This window comes from Dipodomys merriami, unplaced genomic scaffold (genome assembly GCF_024711535.1).
Source record: "Dipodomys merriami isolate MVZ:Mamm:240054 unplaced genomic scaffold, mDipMer1.0.p SCAF_42, whole genome shotgun sequence".
Taxonomy (NCBI): Eukaryota; Metazoa; Chordata; class Mammalia; order Rodentia; family Heteromyidae; genus Dipodomys; species Dipodomys merriami.
The window spans coordinates 6,138,549-6,160,667 of NW_027205826.1; the positions used below are offsets into that span (position 1 = coordinate 6,138,549).

Here is a 22,119-nt window from a genome sequence, read left to right on the forward strand (position 1 = left end):
GCAACATAGGAAGAATCCTTTCCCGAAGACAAATATACAAATAACCAAATGAATTTTTTTTAAACCTCCTCTTTTTGGTTGGTCATAGGTGTTGAACTCAGTGTCTGAGCACTGTCCCTGAGCTTGTTCACTCAAGGCTAGTGCTCTACCACTTGGAGCTACAGCTCTACTTCTAGTTTTCTGGTAGTTAATTGGAGAGAAGAGTCTCAGGGACTTTTCTGCCTGGACTGACTTTGAGCCTTGATCCTTAGATCTCAGTCTCCTGAGTTTCTAGGATTTCAGGCATGAGCCACCAGTGCCTGGAGACTGTGTCTTTTTTTTTTTTCTTTTTGTCAGTCGTGGGCTTGAACTCTGGGCCTGAGCACTGTCCCTCAGCTCTTCAGCTCAAGGCTAGTGCTCTACCACTTTAGCCACAGTGCTACTTCCGGTTTTCTGGTGGTCTGTTAGAGATAAGAGATTCATGGACTTTCCTACCTGGGCTAGCTTTGAACCATGATTCTCAGATCACAGCCTCCTGAGTAGCTAGGATTACAGGAGTGAGCCACCAGCACCCAGCTTGACTGTCTTATTTTTTAATGATAGAAAAAAGTTCCATGGATAATGCCTCGAGATTGTTTATGTGTCTGAGAGTAAACAATTATATTAAAAAGTTAAAATATCATTTATTGGAATGGAGTCTCCCTGAGTCTAGCTTTAATTGAATAAAACACTGTATGATCTAAATTGATTTTTTTAAAAAAGAAAATCCAACTCTTTAAATAAGAAGCCATAAATTTATTGCAAATCTAGAAGTACCAGAATGTTGCTAATACAGAACAAGTCAATAATCTGGTTTTCATTTTGTTCTAAACATTTAAACCCTTGTTTGTTGGCATACTGGAATTGGCATACATTTTTTTCTCATGCAGTTAACAGAGTGGACACAGAGCAGATTCCTTGGACATGAGTTATAAATATTAAATTGTATTGAACATTCATAGTACAAAATAGGTTGTAAAGTGCTGAAGTCAGGTTAAGTTTGCAAAACTGCCACAAGCTCAGAGCTTTTTTGTAAGCAGTGACAGAGATTTGCTACATGCACCTTGTTTTAGGTGTGTCTTGTTTTTGACAGACGCTTTGTCATTTCCTTTGTCACCTCCCCAAAGCTTTAAAAGATTGTCCTATTTCTATGGCTGACATAAAAGCTATATAAAAAAAAAATGTAGCCGGTGGTGATGAACTATATGTCACTTTCATTTCAGTGCAGAGAAATATTCAAGCTTGTGTGTACCTGTAACCAAACTAGGCTTGTTGTATTTTCCCCCTGAGTTCTCATAAATTAATAGTAAAGACAAGTCTAGATGGAGTGGCAAGCATTGACCATCACCTGCAGGGTGAGATGCAGAAGAATCATATCCTCACAGGAGCCCCTTTACAGAAAACTGTGAGAATGAGATTTACTATGCGCGTACTGTAACTCTAAAACAACGATGACCTGATACATTGGGCCACTTAGGACAACCAAGTCAAGTTAATGGCAAAACTTATAACCTGTGATGGTAACATCAAGGTCTCTGCTACTCCTAAATGAAATACCAAAATACTTTAACAGTTATCAAAACAAAAAGGTCAGAAATGCTTCAACAATTCAGTGAAATGTGATTCTGATCAAAGAATACCCTCAAGTATTCTTAAGGTGATAAAAACAAATGATCATTTAAAAACTAAGGCGATTTGCGGTCTGTTTTCTCCCCCTTTTAAATAGCACACATAGTTTTCTCCCCCTTTTAAATAACACACATCGCCTTTAACTACTGAAGAATCATAGCTTGGCCTTTGATGAGATAACTTTCTAAGATAAGAAGGATTCTTCTAGACATTTAAAGGACTGTGGAAAGGAGGTTAAAAAAAAAACATTTTGCAGATTACCTCTTTTTTCTTTTGATTACCTTGAATCATCCTAGAATAACTTAAAAAATAAATAGTGGTTTAAATTAAAGACACTATAATCACATATTTCTGAAAAATTAAAAGCAACAGGAAACACAGTTTTTAATGTAATTTAGTCTCTTCTGTATCAAAATACATCTGGTGCTGACTGGCCATAAAGAAATCTTCACATTTATGAAGTTCAAGTTATATATGCTGTTATGTGGTTTTATTTTTTGCATATTAATCAAACATTGGGTTTTAAACACCACTACTTTCTACGTAATACTTGGAAAAATTCAGAGGCCATGATTTGTTAATAGAAACCTCAAAGTCTTCTTCTCAAATTGTCTTATAAAAACAACTTGTATTTCTGAAAATTAGGAAATTTTGTAACACTTCACTGGGTTTTAATTTGGAATGGCCAATTTCCTTTCAGAGAATAGTTCCCCCCCCCCCCCCCCCAGTTCAGTGCTCTTACAGTGACCATTTGCCCAATTTATGTCACTATTTTAACATTGTAAACAAAAGATATATAGATATATCTTTGTATTGCTACAGAACAGAGCTAGATTATAAGGGGGAAAGTGGGTGTTTTTGTTTGGTTTGGTTTTTTTTTTTTAAAAAAAAGCAAAAAGGAAAACTTAGGGAAAAGAAAGGTGTTGGTAGTGCTATTCGCATATACATTTCCCTTGAAAGTGGCGTCCAGTGCCTTCTCTGCTTCCCCATCTCCCCTAGGCTCCCCTGCTTCTCAGGCCACAGGGTGGCTGCCATCACACGAAAATGTGTCATACTAGGTCCATTTTCGCATGAACTCTGTGCTCATTTTTCCCCAGATCCATTTCGAGAAAGTCCTCAGGTATGTCCTGTAGTGTCTTCCCACGCTGGCTCTCTGTCTTGGTTTCACCTGACTGACGGGTCCGGCACAGTCCCTTTTTGCATGGTCTCACCAGGGCGAGGCACACGGCAGCCACAGCCATGCCAGCAGAGCAGGAGTAGAAAGCCCTGCTGTATATCTTACTTTGGTCCACCAGCAGACCTGGAGGGAGAAAGTATGCGCTTTTTACCATCATTATTACTACAATGGACCCCCGCACCTGGCTCTCGCCCCATTCAGAAATTCCCTCACCTTCCCTCTTGTGTTTTGTTTTCCTAAAGGTAATAGTGTCAAAAGCAAAAATCTCTGCTACACTGGAGAGAACAAGTCACTCAAAATACAGTATACTGGCACCAGAACAAAAAAAAAATAACTAAATTGCCAACTTAATTCTTCATTGGTCAAGTTTGTCCTGGCGGAGAATCTAAACTATTGGACAAACCTAGGCACCACAGGCTCACACCTATATAATCCTAGCTGCTCACCTCAGGAGGCTAAGACCTGGAGAATAGAGGTTCAAAGCCAGACTGGGGAGAAAATTCTATGAGATCCCATCTCTAGCCAGAAAAAAGCTGGACTGGAAGCATGGCTCAAATGGTAGAGTGCCAACCATGACCAAGAAAGCCAGGCAAAAGTGTGAGACTCTAAGCTCAAGTTCTGTCGCTGGCACGCGCGCGCACACACACGCACACGCACACGCGCGCACACACACACACACACGCATGCACGCACGTGCACACACACGCACGCACGCACACACACACGCACACATACAAAATAAAGCAAGGGCCAATTAGGTGCATGTTTCTTTCAAAAAAGAACTGTTCTTATGTACGGAAGGAGCTGTATTATTTTCATAGTGTGCTTTTCACGTATCTTTTAACAGAGGGGTAAAGTTTCTTATCCCACAAACTAAAAGAACTTATCTGATCTAAACTCCAAAACATGTATCTCTCCAATAAGGAAATATTCTGCATTAATCAAGCATTGGAGGAGTATTTGCAGAGTGCTGTTATGTGTGCAACTCCCAAATATCTAAGAAAGGAAAATAACCTGATGTAGTTGTGTACCACCACTGGGGAGGCTGAGACAGAAGGATCCAGAAACTGAAGCCAGCCTACGCTCAATAGTGTATCCAAGCTAGTCTAGGCAACGAAGTGAGATCTTGTCTCAAAAAAAAAAAAAAAAAAGGAAACAAAAGAAAAAAAGGGGAAAATAGCTGGGTATATATGGAGGCTGAGATCTGAGGATCATGGTTAAAGCCAGCCTAGGCAGGAAAATTTGTGAGGCTCTTGTCTCCAACTAGCCACCAAAACAAAAAAAACAAAAACTGGAAGTAGAGCTGTGGCTCAAGTGGTAGAGCACCAGCCTTGAGCAAAAACATGTCAAGGACAATGCCTCGGTCCTGAGTTCAAGTCCCAGTACCAGCACACACACACACAAAGCAAAAATGACACAGAATTCCCTTAGCTCTCTTGGTACAAAAGTCATATAGCAATTATAATGGTTACACATTCACAGCTTTCTGTGTAGAATTAGGTAAAATAAGATGATAGAAAATTCCTGCAACTGTGTCTTACAGACACAGGTTCTGATCCTGACCTGGTTGTTCAAAGTGTCTGACCATTGCCTTCAACTCTGGTTTCTTCATATCGAAGTCAAGGGGGTTGGCTCTAATTTCTACAAACTCTAAAAATTCATCTACTTTAATTACCTGCCAGGGGTGGCCCTGCTAGCCCCGAGATGCTCTGAATGAAGACATAGACGCCGGCTGCCGAAGACATCTTCTCAATCCCCACCACATCTTCCTCAGCCAGCAGCGGGATGTGAGTCCCTCCTATAGTTCCAACCATGAGCCCAAAGAATACACTACATGATGTGAGACCCCAAAATTCTGTCGCAAAAGGAAAGGCGAACAGAGACAGGGTCAGTAAGATGACGCAGATGAGCTCGATGTAGATCTTGCGGATGGGCTCTCGATTGAGCACCATACCAGCTCCGATTCTGCCAAACACTTCGGCAATTGCCATTGTTGACAATAAAAATGCAGCACGATCCTGCTCAATACCCAGACTGATACCTAATGGGATGATGTACAGAGAAGGTGCGAAGAAGCCCAATGTGGCAAAGAGCCCGAATAATGCATAACAGATGAAACTCTTCTCTTTCAAGATGGAGAAGTCTAACAACGGGGCTTTCTTCTCCTTGTGCTTGGAGCCGGCCACTAGGGTCTGCTGCTGGTCCCCCCTGGATTCTAGCTCTGAGTTAGGGTGACTAGGCACGTTTTTTGGTGAGGTAGTTAGTTCCACTCCTGAGTCGATGGAGTCGATTGAGGTTCTTGTTTTCTCATTTTCAAGCATATATTGCACTTCTTTGCGGTGTTCGTGAGAGATGGTTTTGGGAGAGCCTGGCGCTCTGATAATAACTGGTCTGAGCAGGGCCCCACACACCATGATGTTCAACTGTAGGAGGCCCACGAAGAGAAGGCTGTGCCTCCAGCCGATGTGCTCCTTCAAGGTCGTGATGGCTAGACAAGGCAGGAGAAAAAGAAAAGATCCAAGATCACTTATGGACTCCAGACTCAGGAGACAGTGTCAGGAAGAAATATGGATGAAGATTTTAGTGTGTGTGTGTGTGTGTGTGTCTGAAATGTTACTAAGCAATGCAGATGTGGCCAAGGTAGACTATCCATTACTCTTGGTTTTGGTGCATTTTATGAATCAGTAAGGACTATATGTACAGCAATTATTATATATGCAGTAATTATTACATATGCAGCAAATCAAAAGAATTTTGAAGGCTATACTTTTCCGGACTGAGGCAGAAGGAGAGAAATAACTTTGTGACGTTCACCAAGGTTCAGCAAATAGTGGCCCATGTTTGGGTCAAATCCAGTTGAATGTCTGGTCAAATTTGATGCATAAACCTGGACTAGAACCCAGCCATGCTCATTCATTCACACAGCGCATTTGAGCCATTGTGATGGGGACCATATAGTCAATAAAGCCTAAAATATTTACTCTTTAGAGCCAGGGGTGTAGCTCAGTGGTAGAGCATTTGCCTAGCATACACAGTTGATCCCTAGCACCATAAAAAGAAAAAGAAGAAAACAAAAATTACTATCTGACTTTTTTTTTTTTGGATTGGTCACGGGGCTTAAACACAGGGCTGAAGCACTGTCCCTGAGCTCTTTTGCTCAAGGGTAGCACTCTGCCACTTTGAGCCACAGCTCCACTTCTGGTTTTCTGGTGGCCTTTGAGATAAGAATTTCACAGACTTCCTTACTCAGGATGGCTTGGAACCTTGATCCTCAGATCTCAGCCTCCTTGGAGTAGCTCGATTCAAGGCACGAGCCACTAGCGCCCAGGTACTCTCTGACCTTTTACAAAAGGCATTTACCAACCTCTGAGCTGTGGCATGATACACTCATTCATTCCATCCTTGGGAAAAGTAAATTAAATAAAGAGAAACTTAAGACTCTAAAAGCTCCCATGATTAACCTAGAATTAAATGCTACAGTTCTCCAGGTACTCCCTGAGGTGTGTCTTTAAGTATCTGAGTTCTTGGCCCTCTTGCCATTAAGCTAGAGCTGAGGCTGGAGGGACAGGCTGGATATAGGATATGCTTAGAGAGCCAACAGCTCCATCACTGCAGAGATAATGCACGCACGTCCTGCCCTGCCCTGATCTGCCCTGATGGTAAGGCTGGCCATAATCAGCTCAGATAAAGGAGGGATGCTCATCGAAACTTCCAGTGCTGACAGTCAAAGCGAATCAATATAGTGCCTTGATTTCCACAACATAAGCTCAGCAAGAGAGCCCCAGGTGTCTTGGAAGGCTCCTTGATTTGCTATCTGGTTTAGGCAGCCTGGGTAGTAACAAGTGCTTTGGACTCACCTAGCAATAACAGGCCAACTCTGTCTTTCTATGTGTAACCCATGTAACATTTCTTTCTTGTTATTATTCACGTACTTATTGGCAGTATGGGGACTTGCCACTTGCTAGGCTAGTACTCTATCACTTGAACCACAGACCCAATGCTGATTTTTGCTGACTTTTGTTGTTGTTGTTGTTGGTCATGGGGCTTGAACTCAGGACCTGGGTGCTGTCCTTGAGCTCATGGGACTTTTCCTGCCTGCTGTCTTGTAACTGTGATCCTCAGATCTTAGCCTCCTCAGTAGCCAGGATTTCAGGCATGAGCCACCAGCACTAGGCCTTTTGTTGACTTTTGATGGTACAGAGTTTGTGTTTGCTAGGCAAGTACTCTGTACCACTTAACTATACCATTGGCTTATTTATTTAATTATTATTATTTTTTTGAGACAGAGTCTTATTAACTTTGCCTGGATTGACTTCAAACTTGCGATCTTCTTGCTTCTGCCTCCCAAGCAGCTGGGATTACAGGTATGCACCACCATCTGTGGTTCCCAAGATAAAAATTTTGCTGAAAGGGCTGGGAAGGTGGCTCAGTGGTAGAGCGCTTGCCTTGCATACATGAGGCCCTGGGTTCGATTCCTCAGCACCACATAAGCAGAAAAAGCCAGAAGTGGCGCTGTGGCTCAAGTGGTAGGGTGCTAGCCCTGAGCTGAAGAGCTGAGGAACAGTGTCCAGGCCCAGAGTTCAGGCCCCATGACCGACAAAAAATAAATAACAAAATTGCTGAGGTCATCCACTCAAATATTAAGAAAACTGGCGTTATCGGCATAACTCAATCCCACAGTGAATAGAAGTGAAAAGAGAGGAATAATAATAGGAATGATTCCAATCATTGAATTAATGTGGAGTTAATTTTGCATGTTTCAAGAAAGTGTTATACTGAATAGGAACCATGTACCCCCCTGTTTATGTTAAACTTGGACTAAGATAAAAATGGTTTTTAGGGATAGAGCCTCAAAATGTGCTGAGGAGCTGAGCACTGGTGTGGTTCATGCCAATAATCCTGGCTACTCAGGAGGCTAAGATCTGAGGGTCATGGTTTGAAGCTAGTCCCAGTGGTAAAAACCCATGAGATTCTTATTTCCAATTAACCATCAGAAACCTGGAAGTGGAGCTGTGGCTCAAAGTGGTAGGGCGCTAGCCTTGAGCACAAAGAGGCTCAGGGACAATGCCCAGGCCCTGAGTTCAAGCCCCATGATTGACAAAAAAAAAAAAAAAAGAAAGAAAGAAAAAGAAAAAAGTACCAAGGAGAAGGCAGTGCCCTTTTGTTAGTCAGATAGTAAAAAGCATGCATGCTGCTGACCAAGGTTAATGTAGCAGGACCTCAGCCTGGCTCCTCTGCTCGAGTGACTATATAAAGACTATCATTGCCCACCAACCTGGTGCAAACGCAAATACAGCGAAGCATTCTCCTGTAGAAGCAACGGCGGTGACTACCGAGCGTCTCTTGTCAAAGTACTGCGATAGAATCGTGACAGTTGGGAGAAAACTGAAACAGTATCCGAAACCTGTACACACAAGCCAAAACAGACAGTAAGGACACATACGCACTCATCCTGGAAAGATACATCTACTGATGGGGGATGTGTGTGTATGGAGTGGGGCTTACTGGGGTTCAAATTTGGGGCCTTGGATTTGACAGGTGGGTACCAAGCCACACCTCTGGTTCTGGTTTGTTTTTTTTTAATGGACTAATATTTGAGATGGTGTCTTGTTTCTCATCTGGGTTTGTGCCTGGACTGTGATCCGCCTATTTTAGGCTTCCCATCATGGCTGGAATGACAGGTACATGCCACCATGTCTGGCTTCCATCCGTGGAGGAGTCTTTCAGATTTTTCTTCCTGGACTGGCTTGGAACTTCAATCCTCCCAATCTTAGCCTCTCATGTAGCTCAGCACAGGTAGGTTACATGTCACTGTACTCAGCTAGGATTGAGATGCGGTCTCAACCAATTTTGCACTAGCTAGCTTGAACTTTGATCATCCTATTCTTTTTTTTTTTTTTTTTTTTTTGTCGGTCGTGGGGCTTGAACTCTGGGCCTGGGCGCTGTCCCTCAGCTCTTCAGCTCAAGGTGAGCGCTCTACCACTTGAGCTACAGCGCCACTTCCGGTTTTCTAGTGGTTTATTGGAGATAAGAGTCTCACAGACTTTCCTGCCCGGGCTGGCTTTGAACCGTGATCCTCAGATCTCAGCCTCCTGAGTAGCTAGGATTACAGGCATGAGCCACCAGCGCCCGGCTGATCATCCTATTCTTAAGTCTCCAAAGTAGCTAAGATTACAGGTGTGAGTCACTGATATCCAACTAGCTCATACTTTTTCTACATCTCTAGGGTGAGAATGACTGAGGCTAGGGATTCCTTTCAGTGTGTGTCATGAAACCTAAATTCTGCAGGCCAAGCAATTCATTCTGGAAAAACACGATATAGCCAAGGAAATGAGTTTCTCTATGGACTAGGATAGACTACAACTGCTGTTTTGAGTTCCTAGAAGTACGAAAACTTAAAAAAAAAAAAGTTCTGAACAAAAATATTGTTACCTATAGTTGTTTTTTTTTGTTTTTTGTTTTTTTGTGTGTGTGTCGGTCATGGGGCTTGAACTCTGATCCTGGGCACTCACTGTCCCTCAGCTCTTCAGCCCAAGGCTAGTGCTCTACCACTTGAGCCACAGCGCCATTCCAGTTTTCTGGTGGTTCATTGGAGATAAGAGTCTCATGGACTTTCCTGCCTGGGCTGGCTTTGAACCATGATCCTCAGATCTTAGCCTCCTGAGTAGCTAGGATTACAGGCATGAGCCACCAGTGCCCAGCTCACCTATAGTGTTTATGTAAGACTTGCATATAGAAATAAGTCTTGATAAGTACCAAACTTTTATGAAAATTATAAAGTATGAGATTTTAACTTTGTTTATGTATATATGTATATCTATACATACATACGTATGTAAATAAGACCCATTTAATTATTTTATATCCCAGACTGACCTCAGCTTACTGAGTGCTGGAATTACAGGCTTGTGTTACCATACCTATCTGTAAAACTCCTTTCAAAGGGAAACATGTTTTGTTAGACTCCCTAAGAACAAGGCCAGCCTTGGAGCCTTAGACTTTTTTTTTAATTGTGAAAATACTGTACAGAGGGGTTTCAATTATATGGGCAAGGTAATGAGTGCATTTCTTATCAAGCATTGTTGCCTCCTCCTTTGATTCCTCTTCCCATTCCTTCCCATCTCCCCTCCATCCATCCCCCCACACCAAAGTTGTAAAGTTCATTTTCGACATAACATCTTGTACATCTCATTGGTGCAATGGGTCCAAGTGTATCCCTATTTAAATGATTTTTTTTTTCCCTTCCCCTCCACGAATTATTATACTGTAGGGTAGGGACATACAAAGCAACAAAGAAATATCTTATAAATATGCTAGACATAATAGCAAGAAAGAAAAAACATTTGAGTCCTTAACTTGGGGTTCATTTCACTTACCATCAACTTATCTGACCTTTTCTACTTGTCTCAGATATATACTAGTTATTGCAAATAAGGGAAACCATGGGACCTGTGTTTCTTTGGGCCTGGCTTACTTCACTTAATATAATTTTTTCCAAGTTTTTCCATTTCCTAATAAATGGGGCAATCTCATTCTTTCTGATGGAGGCATAGATTCCACTATGTATACATACACCACATTTTCTTGATCCTTTCATCTACTGAGGGGCATCTGGGTTGCTTCCATATCTTAGCTATGGTGAATAATGCTGTGATAAACATAGTTGTGCTGGTAGCTTTAGTATGGTCTTGTTTATGATCATTTGGGTAAATGCCCAAAAGTGGGATTGCTGGGTCATAGGGGATCTCTATGTGGAGTCTTTTGAGGAACCTCCATACTACTTTCTAAAGTGGTTGAACAAGTTTACACTCCCACCAACAATGTGGTAGGGTTCCTTTCTGTCCACATCCCCTCCAGCATCTGTTGTTATTAGAGTTCTTGATTATAGCCATTCTAACTGGGGTGAGTTGGTATCTCAATGTTGTTTTGATTTGCATTTCTTTTATGGCTAGGGAGGTTGAGCATTTCTGCATGTGTCTATTGGCCATCCTTCTTTCCTCTTCAGAGAGGAGCCTTAGATTCTTGATTTGAAAAATACTGGCAAAGAAACTAGTCTTAGTTGGTAAAAAAAAAAAAATTCTTTCTGGCTGCAAACTAGAATAAAAGGGAAGTTACCCACATCACTGATACATGTGTTTTAAAAACAAATCAAACTGAGTGATGATGGCTCATGCTTGTAATCCTAGCTAATTGGGAGGCTGAGAGAGGAAGAATTGTGGTTAGAGGCTAGTGTAGCAGAAATATTTGCAGGACTTGATCTAAAAATAATCACCAGGCTGGGAATGTGGCTTCATGGTAGAGTGCTTGCCTAGCATGCACAATGTCTTGGGTTCGATTTCTTGGCACCACATAAACAGAAAAAAGCCAGAAGTAGCGCTGTGGCTCAAGTAGTAGAGTGCCAGCCTTTAGCAAAAAGAAGCTCAGGGATGGTGCTCAGGCCCCAGGACTGGCCAAACAAACAAACAAAAAAATCACCACCACAACTGGGCTTTGAGGTATAACTCATGTGGTACAGTGCCCACCTAGTAAGCTTAAGGCTCGGAGTTCAAGTCACAACAATTCTTCCCAACACATACAATCAAGCTGGGCATTAGTGGCTCATGCCTATAATCCTAGATACTCAGGAGGCTGAGATCTGAGGACTGAGGTTCAAAGCCAGACTGGGCAGGAAAGCCCAAGAGACTCTTATCTCTGATTAACCAAAAAAAAAAAAAAAAAAAAAAAAGCCAGAAGTGGAGCTGTAGCTCAAGTGGTAGAGTCAGGAGAGGCACACACAGGTATGTGCACACGCATGCGCAGGCACACACACACATCATAGCAAAACGTTTGGGCATTTGAAAGTACACATACATATTACATTTAAACTAGTCCATGTTGTCTAGTTTAAAGCCACTGACCCCCACACAGTACTTATTCTAAACTACAATCTGAGCTTAGTTTTCTTCCCTCCCCATAGCTCCCCTGCCATCCTCCCTTCCTCTTGTCCTCCCCTCCCCTTCCATGTAGAGAGCTCCAACCCAGGCAGGCACTCACCTGAGATGACCCCAATGAAGATGTACATATGGTAAACTTTTTGTGCGAAGGAGGCCGCTACCATCCCAGTGCTGACCAGCAGCCCTCCTGCCATCACCACCAACCGGTGTCCGAAGCGATTGCTCAGGACTGTGGACAGGGGTGCTGTGGGATAAGGAACAAAAAGTGAGTCCTTCCTGCAAGTCTTGACCCTGAGGGACTATGCCCGATCTGCATACAGTGGCTACTGAATAGGTTCAAAAGAGCTGAGATTCTTGGAGCCTTTAATGAGAGAGACAAGGGGCTAGAGGTGTAACTCAGTGGTAACCCAGGACACCAGAGCACATGGGTTTGATTCCAGAGGGGGGGGGGGGAGGTGATTGAGGGGCATGGTGGGGGAAAGAGTATGAAACTTCTGTCTATATTTTTAGGTGAGAGATCTCCACGAGTATCTACAAAATTATGTATATACCACTTTACCTATTTTCCTATGATCGCTTGGGTTTTCTTCTCCCTATACACTGCATCCCCCCTCTTCACCCCCCTCCTCCCACCCCGCCCTCCTCCCATACTGGGGCTTGAACTCAAGAGCCTCACACTCTTGCTCAAGGCTGGCATGCTATCGCTTGTACCAACTCTCCACTTTGGACTCTTTTGCTGGTTACTTAGAGATAAAAATCTGTTTCTTAGATTTGTCTGCCCGGGCTGGCTTCAGACTGATTCTCAGACCTCAGCCTCTTTATTTATTTATTTATTTTTTGGGTCCGGTCGTGGGTCCTGAACTCTGGGCCTGGGCGCTGTCCCTCAGCTCTTCAGCTCAAGGCTAGCACTCTACCACTTGAGCCACAGCGCCATTTCCAGCTTTTTTCTTATGTGGTGCTGAGGAATCGAACCCAGGGCCTCGAGCATGCAAGGCAAGTGCTCTACCACTGAGCCACCTTCCCAGCCCTGACCTCAGCCTCTTGAGTAGCTAGGATTATAGGGGTGAGGCACTCCATTTTGGATTCTTTCTTTCTTTCTTTCTTTCTTTCCTTCTTTCTTTTTTTCCTTCTTTCCTTCTTTCCTTCTTTCTTTCTTTCTTTCTTTCTTTCCTTCTTTCTTTCTTTCCTTCTTTCCTTCCTTCTTTCTTTCTTTCTTTCTTTCTTTCCTTCCTTCTTTCTTTCTTTCTTTCTTTCTTTCTTTCTTTCTTTCTTTCTTTCTTTCTTTCTTTCTTTCTTTCTTTCTTTCTTTCTTTCTTTCTTTCTTTCTTTCTTTCTTTCTTTCTTTCTTTCTTTCTTTCTTTCTTTCGTCGTGGGGCTTGAACTCTGGGCCTGGGCACTGTCCCTGAGCTCTTCAGCTGAAGGCAACCGCTCTACCACTTGAGCCACAGTGCCACTTCTGGTCTTCTGAGTGGTTTATTGGAGATGAGTCTCACGGACTTTCCTTGTCCAGGCTGGCTTTGAACAGTGATTCTCAGATCTCAGCCTCCTGAGTAGCTAGGGTGACAGGTGTGACCCACCAGCACTTGGCTAGATTCTTTTTTAAAAGAACTTTTTTTTGGAGCTGGGCACTGGTGGCTCAGGCCTGTAATCCTAGCTACAGAGGAGGAGGCAGAGACCTAGAGGATCATGATTTGAAGCCCACCCTCAAACTCACAATACCCCTGCCTTAGCCTTCCAACGGCTGGGATTATAGGCATGAACCAACCATGCCTGGCTCAACAGGGCTCTTTCTTCAGTGTCTCATTGCTTATCACTCCATCCTCTGAACATTATATTCCTTAATAGAGGCTGGAATGGGCCAGCAGGGCATGTAAGAGAATGTATCACAAACACACTGCGGTCATAATAGCAGGAAAGGGCCAGGTATCCCAATTCTGGTTGGGCTGGAAGATGTACTCACCTGTAAATGTTAAGACAAACACACATATTGATATGATCCACGAGATCCTGCTGTTGGATTCATTAAAAACTTCCATTAAGTCGGTAAAAAAGACACCAAATGACTTGATGATGCCGTAGGTGAAGACTTCAATGAAGAAAAAAGAAACAGCTACTACCCAGCCCCATCCTCCATCAGGCACTTGAGTATACACATTGACTGTGGAACAAAGTTTTGATTTCTTTTGGGTCATTCTTAATCTGAAATAAAAAGATTTGGAAAAAGAAAAGATTTCAGAATTGCTAATAGCACGAGAACGGGAGGATTCAACAAACATACAGCAGAGTTACTTCCGTACTTCTTAGGTTGCTGGATATTTAAGTCATACAGAGTTTATGGATAAGTTTTTGTATCTACCTTTGAATTATACATGGGAGCCACAAAAAACCTGGAAGACTTCCCTGTGATGGATGGGATAAACCAGCCAGCAACACAAGGAATCAGAGCACAACCCTGGACCCAGAATAGCCACTAAACCCAGTATTCCTACTGACGGTGAAGAAGACAACCTTCCTTAAATGAAGAGAAACTAGATGGACCATAGGAATGGTAATCAGAAAAGCCTAGAAAAGGGAAGCTGGAGGGTTAGCACTGACGTGTCTCACCTTCTATGGGACAGGTGCCTAGGTTACTGGCCAGTGACAATCCATCTAACCCTTCCTGTTCCCATTTGCAGCATTCTGATTTTGATTTTAGTGTGCCATGTAGGCGTACCTACATGCACAGAAGGTAAACTATTAAGTTACAACATGAGACTTCTGTCGTTTGCTGAGCATTACTTCCTCAAAGGTGACTGCCACAATGTGCCTTGGGTTTCTGGTCTAAGACAATCTAGAATACAGTGATAAATGAGGCACTTCAAACCTCAAGTCCCTATCTGGGTCCTGGTAAACTCAATCAAAGTACCTCTGACCTCACTATGCCTTCTCATTCAAATGATAAGAAACATCAGAATGAGTAGATATGAGCCATGACACCACTAAGAGTAGACAGTCTATTGAACCCCAGAGGGAAGCTGGCTTTATTGAAGTCTTTTTTTTTTTTTTTTTTTTGGTCAGTCGTAGGGCCTCAACTCTGGGTTTAGGCCCTGTCCCTGCTCTCTTCAGCTCAAGGCTAGTGCTCTACCACTTGAGCCACAACGCCACTTCCAGTTTTCTAGTGGTTTATTGGAGATAAGAGTCTCATGGACTTTTCTGCCCAGGCTGGCTTTGAACTGAGATCCTCAGATCTCTTCCTGAGTAGCTAGGATTACAGGTGTGAGCCACTGGCACCCAGCTGAAGTCTTATTGATTGGGCTGGATTACATGAATATGGCAAAATTTCTGCAGTTCCATATCTTTTCAAACGTATCTATAGATATGCTTATGTATGTTCAGCCCAACTAATATTTAATGATATATATAATACTATGAAATAATAATAAATCCACATAATAAGAAACCCATGGTCTTAGAGCTTTTCCTCCTCTTCCTCTTCTTTTTCTGTGCTGGTCCTAGGCCTTGAACTCAGGACTTTTTTTGCTTAAGGTTAGTGTTCTAGAACTTGAACTACATCTCTACTTCTGGCTTTTTGGTGGTTAACTGGAGATTTTGGTGGTCTTATGGACTTTCCTGCCTGGCCTGTCTTCAAACTGTGATCCTCAGAGGTCAGCCTCCTGAGTAGTTAGGGATACTGGCATGAGCCACTGGAGCCTGACTTGGCCTTGAACTCTTTTTTTCTTTCTTTCTTTTTTTATTTTTGTGGTCATGGGGCTTGAACTCTGGGCCTTGGTGCTGTCCCTCAGCTCTTCAGCTCAAGGCCAGCACTCTACCACTTGAGCCACAGCACCACTTCCAGTTTTCTGAGTGGTTTATTGGAGATAAGAGTCTCAAGACTTTCCTGCCTAGGCTGGCTTTGAACCATGATCCTCAGATCTCATCTTCCTCAGTAGCTAGGATTACAGATGTAAGCCACTGGCGCCCAGCTGCCTTGAACTCTTAAGCCTACTAGCTCAACCTCCCAAATGCCATGCCTGGCAAGGCAAAGGTTTTATTACTAATGGAGAGTAACAGAAAATACTACAGGGATGTCAGTTCATCCATGTCTTGGATTCACATTATAAATCTTGAACAGCAATACATCAACCCCAGTATAGTATCATCCATCCTCTTGATAACCTCCTTCCCACAGTAACCCAGTACTTGGGAAGGGCTATACCCATTTTAGACTCTGTTTAAATATTTGGCTGAGTGAAAGAGAGCCTAAGATGCTTTAAGAAGCTTATGCTTGGGGTTGGGAAGGTAGCTTAGTGATAGAGTGCTTGCCTTGCATGCATGAGGCCTTGGAATCAATCCTCAGCACCACATAAACAGAAAAAGCCAGAAGTGGCACTGTGGCTCAAGTAGTAGAGCGCTAGCCTTAAGCTGAAGAGCCCAGGAACAGTGCCCAGGCCCAGGGTTCAGGCCTCAAGACCAACAACAACAACAAAAAAGCCTATGCTTGGTATGGTAATGTCAGGCACCATGACTGGGAACAAATGGAGAGATAGAAAGGAATGGGAAATAGCTCAGGCTGGAGGCTGAGCAGCCCAGGATGGTCATTAATGTCCCCTGACCCGGAAAGCAGCAATCCATCTAAGATAGGAGCCAGGATCTCTTCAAAACAGCCTTCCCAAGTCACTCAAGATGAGAAGTGTGTGTGTGTGTGTGTGTGTGTGTGTGTGTGTGAGAGAGAGAGAGAGAGAGAGAGAGAGAGAAACCATCAAGATTAACAGAAAACAAAACCCCTCTCAGTGTTGGTGACAGGGGTTATCCCAGGTGAGGGGTGCTGGTGGGATATCTCAGTGCTAGATGAGATAGCATCACACAAATCTGCCTAGTTATCACTTGTATAGCTTTGATTTTTAGGCCTTGTATACATCGTCACAATATGGGGGAGTTAGTTACTCTGTAGTAGTAGCCTGTGCTGAATTTCTCCTTGAGTAAGCTTGGTTGTGGTTTAAAAAAATGAGGGGGGAGAAAATAAAAGTAAACCCCAAATAACAATAGCAAGAAAGACAAAGGACACACACACACACACACACACACACACACACACACACATACACACGCCCTCACATGCCGTGGTCCAAGTATGGGGGGAGGAAAGAAGAAAGGGGCCAAAGGGGCCAGCAAATTTCAGCATAGCCTGGGCTACTTTGAGACCCTGTCTCAAAAGGAAACAAACAAGAAAACAAAACAGTGTTCCTTTGAATAAATGGGTAGTTTGCCAAGACTTGGAGATCTGTTCTACCTAGATTTTCACTGAGATTTAACTTGGTGAGAAACTATTAGCTCTGAGGGCAGAAGAATATCGATTATACACCATCTCAGGTCAGTCCAGAGTCAGCTCAGAGCAAAGTTCAGTACACAGGCTTTCATGGTATACAGGCAGAGCCTAAGCGCAACAGCTTTAGACAAGTTGTCTCTGGCCCCAGTTGTCCAAACCAGTCAGTAGGTGGGTAAAGTTCATTTGAATTCTTTAGTTAAAAAAAAAAAAGTCCAAATCTAACCTGGAGGCTGCTGAGACAGCATGGAGTCATTGTCTACCACCAACTCAGCCGCTGGCTTTTGCAAGAGCATGATGTTGAAACCCAAGCCCCTAATTTAAGTGTCCTCCTCAGGAGTTCCACTGAGGAAAAAAAGTCCTGCTTTTTTTGAAACCACAGGAGGAACAACTCTGGATTCGTGGTACTCATTAAGACAGGACTTTTTTCCACTTGGTTGCACTGTTTTATTTACATACCCTCAGTTTCTATCTTGGACAGATGCCCCTTATCTTAATCACAAGAAGTGTTTCTCCCGTAGTCATCCACCTCCTGTGTTGTTGGTTCCCCCCCCCCCCCAAAAAAAGCTACACAGTAGTGTGTGAGACAGAGAGCGATCACAAGAGATGTACGATCTGGCTTTTCTTCTTCAACCAGACACCTTCCTTATCATGATTGTACAAAAGCATTCAGATCACAGAAAAGTCTCCCTTAACACCACGGTAAAAAAAACAAAACAACTTCAGAGAAGAGCTGGCACAGACAATCTGTGGAAACAGAACCTGGCTTCCAGGTGGACAAGTTTTCATGGCTGTTCTTCACTGACAGCTTTTCCTAAGGCTGACACCCTCCACCGTGTTCTGGAGACATTTTTTTTTTTTACTTGCCACTTAGCAAAACCCCTTCTCACCTGCCTGGCCCGGGGGGGTGGAAGATAAGAAAAACAACCCTGGAGGAAATAACCCACTTCCTCCGCCCGCCAAACCTCGCTCGACCGCGCGGCTCAGCAACACCCGGCGCTTCCCCCGGGCTGCGCAGCCCCGGGAAGCTGGGAAGTTGCGCGGGACCCCGCGGTCAGCCGCTTGACAGGGGGCGTCGGTCGAGGTGTAAAGGACCCGCGATCTGTCAGGAAATCTCGCCTTCCCGGGAGGGCAGGGGCGTCTCGTGCGTGTATGTGGGGGGGGGCACCCCGGGGACGGGGATGAGGTAGGATCGACCCAGGGAACCCCACTTTCCCTTTGCCTCAGTGGTCGCCTGGAGTGTGCGCGCGCGCGCGCGCGCGTGCGAGCGAAGAAGGAACCTGACATTTCGCTCTGGTGACGCGCAGGGAACTTCATGCAAAAAAATAAAGAAAGAAAAAAAAAACCAAAGAGGAGCTGAGCACCCCCTCCGATGGCGAGTCTCCTCAACAGCCTGGTGAGGGGCCAGCCAAGGCCGGATCGGGGCGGTGAGGCGTTATTTCCCGGACCCCAACGGTACCAGGTTAGGGTTGGTTTCCACTCTCTCCGCGGCCCACGCTGCCGAGAGCGCGTCCTCCCGGTGGCCCCGGGTTCTGCCAAGTGTCACAGAGAATATCTTCGGAATAAGCTCCCCAGAAATGATCCAATGTGAAGGGGTTTCCTCTGCCTTCCCGCCCTCCCCCCCAAAAGGCCCCAACACACACGTATTATTAAAAAAAAAAAAAAACCACCCACCCCCCCACAATCAAACTTTTAAGCGTGTAAAATATTAAAACCAACTCACCAAGTTAGAAGGGAAGAGAATAAACCCCCAAAGGCTCTCAATAAGGCGGAGGCTTGGCCTCCCCCTCCTTATAAGCCGCTCGGTAACATGAAAAAAGGTTTAACCCTCTCGGGCGTGGAGCCCGAGTCTATAACTAGTTGGCTCCGGCCGGTAAGCCCAGTACACCCTAGGCCCCCCACCCGGTCCCGCGCCTGGGCGCCAGGGCCACACCCTCCCTCCCCCGCCCCCCACCCGGATCGCCTGCGCCCGGGCCGTGCGTGCCGCCGCCCGCGCCCCGGGCCCCGCGTCGCGCTGCCTATCTCTTATCCTATACCGGCTGCAGCCGGTCTCCGCCGGCCTCGGGGGCGCGCCGCCGCGGACCATGTGCTGTGAGCGCCGGCGCCTCCGAGGAGGGGGGGGGCGGCCTAGCGCGCGCGCGCCGACCCACGTGGACCGGGACCGCGCCGAGCGCGCGCCGCGCCCGCCCGCCTGCCCGGGCTTGGGGGTCACGGAAGGTAACTGCGCTGCGGTCCGGGACTGGCTGCCCCCGCCGGCACCATTGGGGTCCTTGGCACGATGTCCTCATTTCCCCCCAACTCGGGCGCGTCTCCTTGGGACACTCATGGCCGGCCAGCAGACCCCGGCACTTTGCTTCAATGCAAGTGGGAACGTCAGAGTGCTGGGGTGCGCCGGGGCACCCCCTCTCCGAGTGCTCCCGGCGGGCGCGGGCGCGCGCGTTCCCCCCCCCCCCCCCCAGGCTGCTTTCCTTTTTGCAGACATGCCACCCCGCCTTCCCATCGCGCACCACCGGGCCCTGCCCGCGCCCTGAAGATCCGGGGGCGCTGGCGGGGAGTTGGGAACGCGCGTGCCCCGGACAGAACAGGTTCCTTCCAGTTTTGGGTGTGAGCCGCGCGCGTCGCGGCGCGCGAGTTCCTCCTTCAACGCCCCACTTCTCCCCCCCCACCCCGATTTCGTCAACTCGTGCACCCCTGCAGTTCCCTTTCCGGGGGTGGGGGTGGGGAGGGAGTGCCGCAGTGGGGCCCCTGGGGAGCCTGCTGCCGGGCCTCTCAGGGTGCTCTGCTCCCCCCCTCTCGCCCCCCTCCATCCCCCGCCTCTGCTTTGCTGCAGCGCCCCAGCAACCGCGCTGGGCGGATGGGATGCCCGCAGCCGGGCTGAGTCAGCACCGCCGGCCCGGGGCGCGCGCCCTGCCCGCGGACGCGGCGCCCGCACAGGTGCACGGCTGCCTCCCTCCCCACCAACCACCACCCGGGGCGCCCGGTAGGGGATCGGGAGGCCTGGCAGCGCCCCTCGTTCCGAAGTCCCCGACCCTAGGTGTCTGATGTCCTGAAAGCCTCACTTAGGAGTTTCTCGTTGGGGGAACCCCGCGTCTGTTCGAGGAGAATATGTCACATTTCAGAGCTGAGGTGGTGGTGGGGACGCAAACTCAGCTTCCAGACCTACATCCGCAGACCTGCGGGGTACAGTTGGAAACCGTTCCCGAGCTCCAGGCCTTTATTTTCCCATTTCTGGGAGGACTTTGGTTCCCTTATTTAGGGTTGTGGGGTATTGTGCTTAGAAACTCCGGAGAACCTAAGTTTGGGAGTGTACACCCAGGGTCGCCACTGGGAGGAGCCTGCGATCGGAAATTCAATTAAAAAAAAAATCTTTCCTGGCTTGTTGATGGTTTTAAGGAGGATAGGCTGGGCGTCTCCTGGGTTCGATGCCACCCTTGGCGGGGGGGGGGGGGGGTGGGAGGAGGGGGGAGCCGTGGTGGGGGTTCAGTGGCGATCAAGTCCTTTGGGGCAAAGCGCCCGACGGCTGCCAGTAATGTTTGGGTCAGGGTACTGTCCAGCAGCCTTGGCAGCCTGTAGGAAGCCATAGCTTGACAGCACATTTCCAAGTCGGAGAAAACTGGATTATCTCAAGGTCTGGTTCCTCTGAAGTGTGGCTCAGTGGCTGGCCAAAGGTGCCCCTACTGTTATTTATTATTTGGGATTTGTCAAGGCTAATCTAATATACATCCAATGAGAAATCTTTCATGAGACTTCTCTTTCTTTCCCCTTCTTTCTTTCTTTTTGTCATTTGTGGGGTCTGGGCGTGGTCCCTGAGCCTCTTTATGCTCAAGGCTAAATTTCTACCACTTGAGTGGTTTATTGGAGATGATAGACTCTGGGGAACTTTTCTGCCTGGGCTGGCTCTGAGTCACTATCCTCAGATCTCAGCCTCCTGAGTAGTTTAAGGATTACAGGTGTGAGATCCACTGTTGCCCAGCTTTATGAGTTTTTCTTTAATGAGTCTACCCATGCTTCTTTATGTGTGGTGTATTTGTGTGATTCTTCAGGAGGATGGGAGGAGGATATGGAACTCGAGGAGAAAAGGGTGAAAAAGTATAGGGTGGAGCTCACTGGACACTGGTGAAAGGGAACTATAGAACTCGTGAGTGGAGACGGAAGGAAGGGACTGGGAGAGAGTGAGGGAAGGGGAAGACACTGTATGAAAGGAAATGGACTTGAGTAATTGTAATCCCTCTTTGCATCACCTTTATTTTTTATTTTATTGATTTATTTTCGACATTGGGGGGCTTGAACTCTGGGCCTGGGCGCTGTCCCTGAGCTCTTGAGTTCAAGGCTAGGCTCTACCACTTGAGCCACAGCGTCACTTCTGGTTTTCTGGTGATTAATTAGAGATAAGAGTCTCATGGACTTTCCTGCTTAAGCTGGCTTTGAACTGTGATCCTCAGATCTCAGCTTCCTGAGTAGCTAGGATTACAGACATGAGCCACCGGCACCGAGTTTACATCACCTTTAAAATAACAATAAAGTAAACTAAAAAAAAAAAAGAATCTACCTATGATGGTAATTAGAGGTGGATTTTAATCACTAAACCAAAAATGGTGTTAATGCTGGAGAGCCTGTAGACATAATCTTGTAGAGTTATGGTCTTCCCTATTAGTTTACAGTCTTACCCTGGTGGTCTTTAGTTCCTTCTGGCAGTCAATATGGAAAATGTTACTTTTTTAAATTAAATTTTTTTGGGGGTCCTGTTGTGGGGCCTGTACTCTGGGCCTGGGCGCTATCCCTCAGCTTTTCAGCTCAAGGCTAGTACTCTACCACTTGAGCCACAGCACCACTTCCAGCTTTTTTCTTTTTGCTTATGTGGTGCTGAGGAATCGAACCCAGAGCTTCAGGCATGCAAGGTAAGCACTCTACCACTGAGCCACCTTCCCAGCCCTTTAAATTAATTTTTTAATGGGTCTCTGTTACCAATACTAGTGCTTTTTAAAAAAAAAATAATATATATATTTAATTGTGAAAATAGGGGTTACAATTACATGGGCAAGATAATGAGTACATTTCTT

The 22,119-nt window shown here is 45.7% G+C and overlaps 2 protein-coding genes across 4 annotated transcripts in view; one reads left to right on the forward strand and one right to left on the reverse strand.

Moving 5' to 3' along the window:
- The window catches only part of Arsg (arylsulfatase G), a 113,704-nt gene that overhangs the window by 6,578 nt on the left and 85,007 nt on the right, over positions 1-22,119 (forward strand). The window contains exon 1 of one of the 2 annotated variants that reach the window (XM_069993149.1): positions 19,199-19,276. The exons of the other annotated variant lie outside the window; for it this stretch is intronic. The gene's annotated coding sequence lies outside the window, so the exon portion shown is untranslated. Of the gene's footprint in view, positions 1-19,198; positions 19,277-22,119 lie in introns of those variants that run through there. 2 annotated transcript variants of the gene reach the window in all.
- Slc16a6 (solute carrier family 16 member 6) lies at positions 754-18,948 on the reverse strand. Of its 2 annotated transcripts, XM_069993151.1 has the most exons (6): positions 18,783-18,948; positions 13,718-13,956; positions 11,858-12,001; positions 8,100-8,228; positions 4,500-5,312; positions 754-2,947 (listed from the first exon to the last, which is right to left on the reverse strand). In XM_069993151.1, the coding sequence occupies exons 2-6, from the start codon at positions 13,947-13,949 to the stop codon at positions 2,697-2,699; spliced, it is 1,569 nt and encodes a 522-aa protein (XP_069849252.1). In that variant the 5' UTR covers positions 13,950-13,956; positions 18,783-18,948; the 3' UTR covers positions 754-2,696. The 2 variants fall into 2 exon arrangements, with proteins under 2 accessions (XP_069849252.1, XP_069849253.1); XM_069993152.1 differs by lacking the exon at positions 8,100-8,228.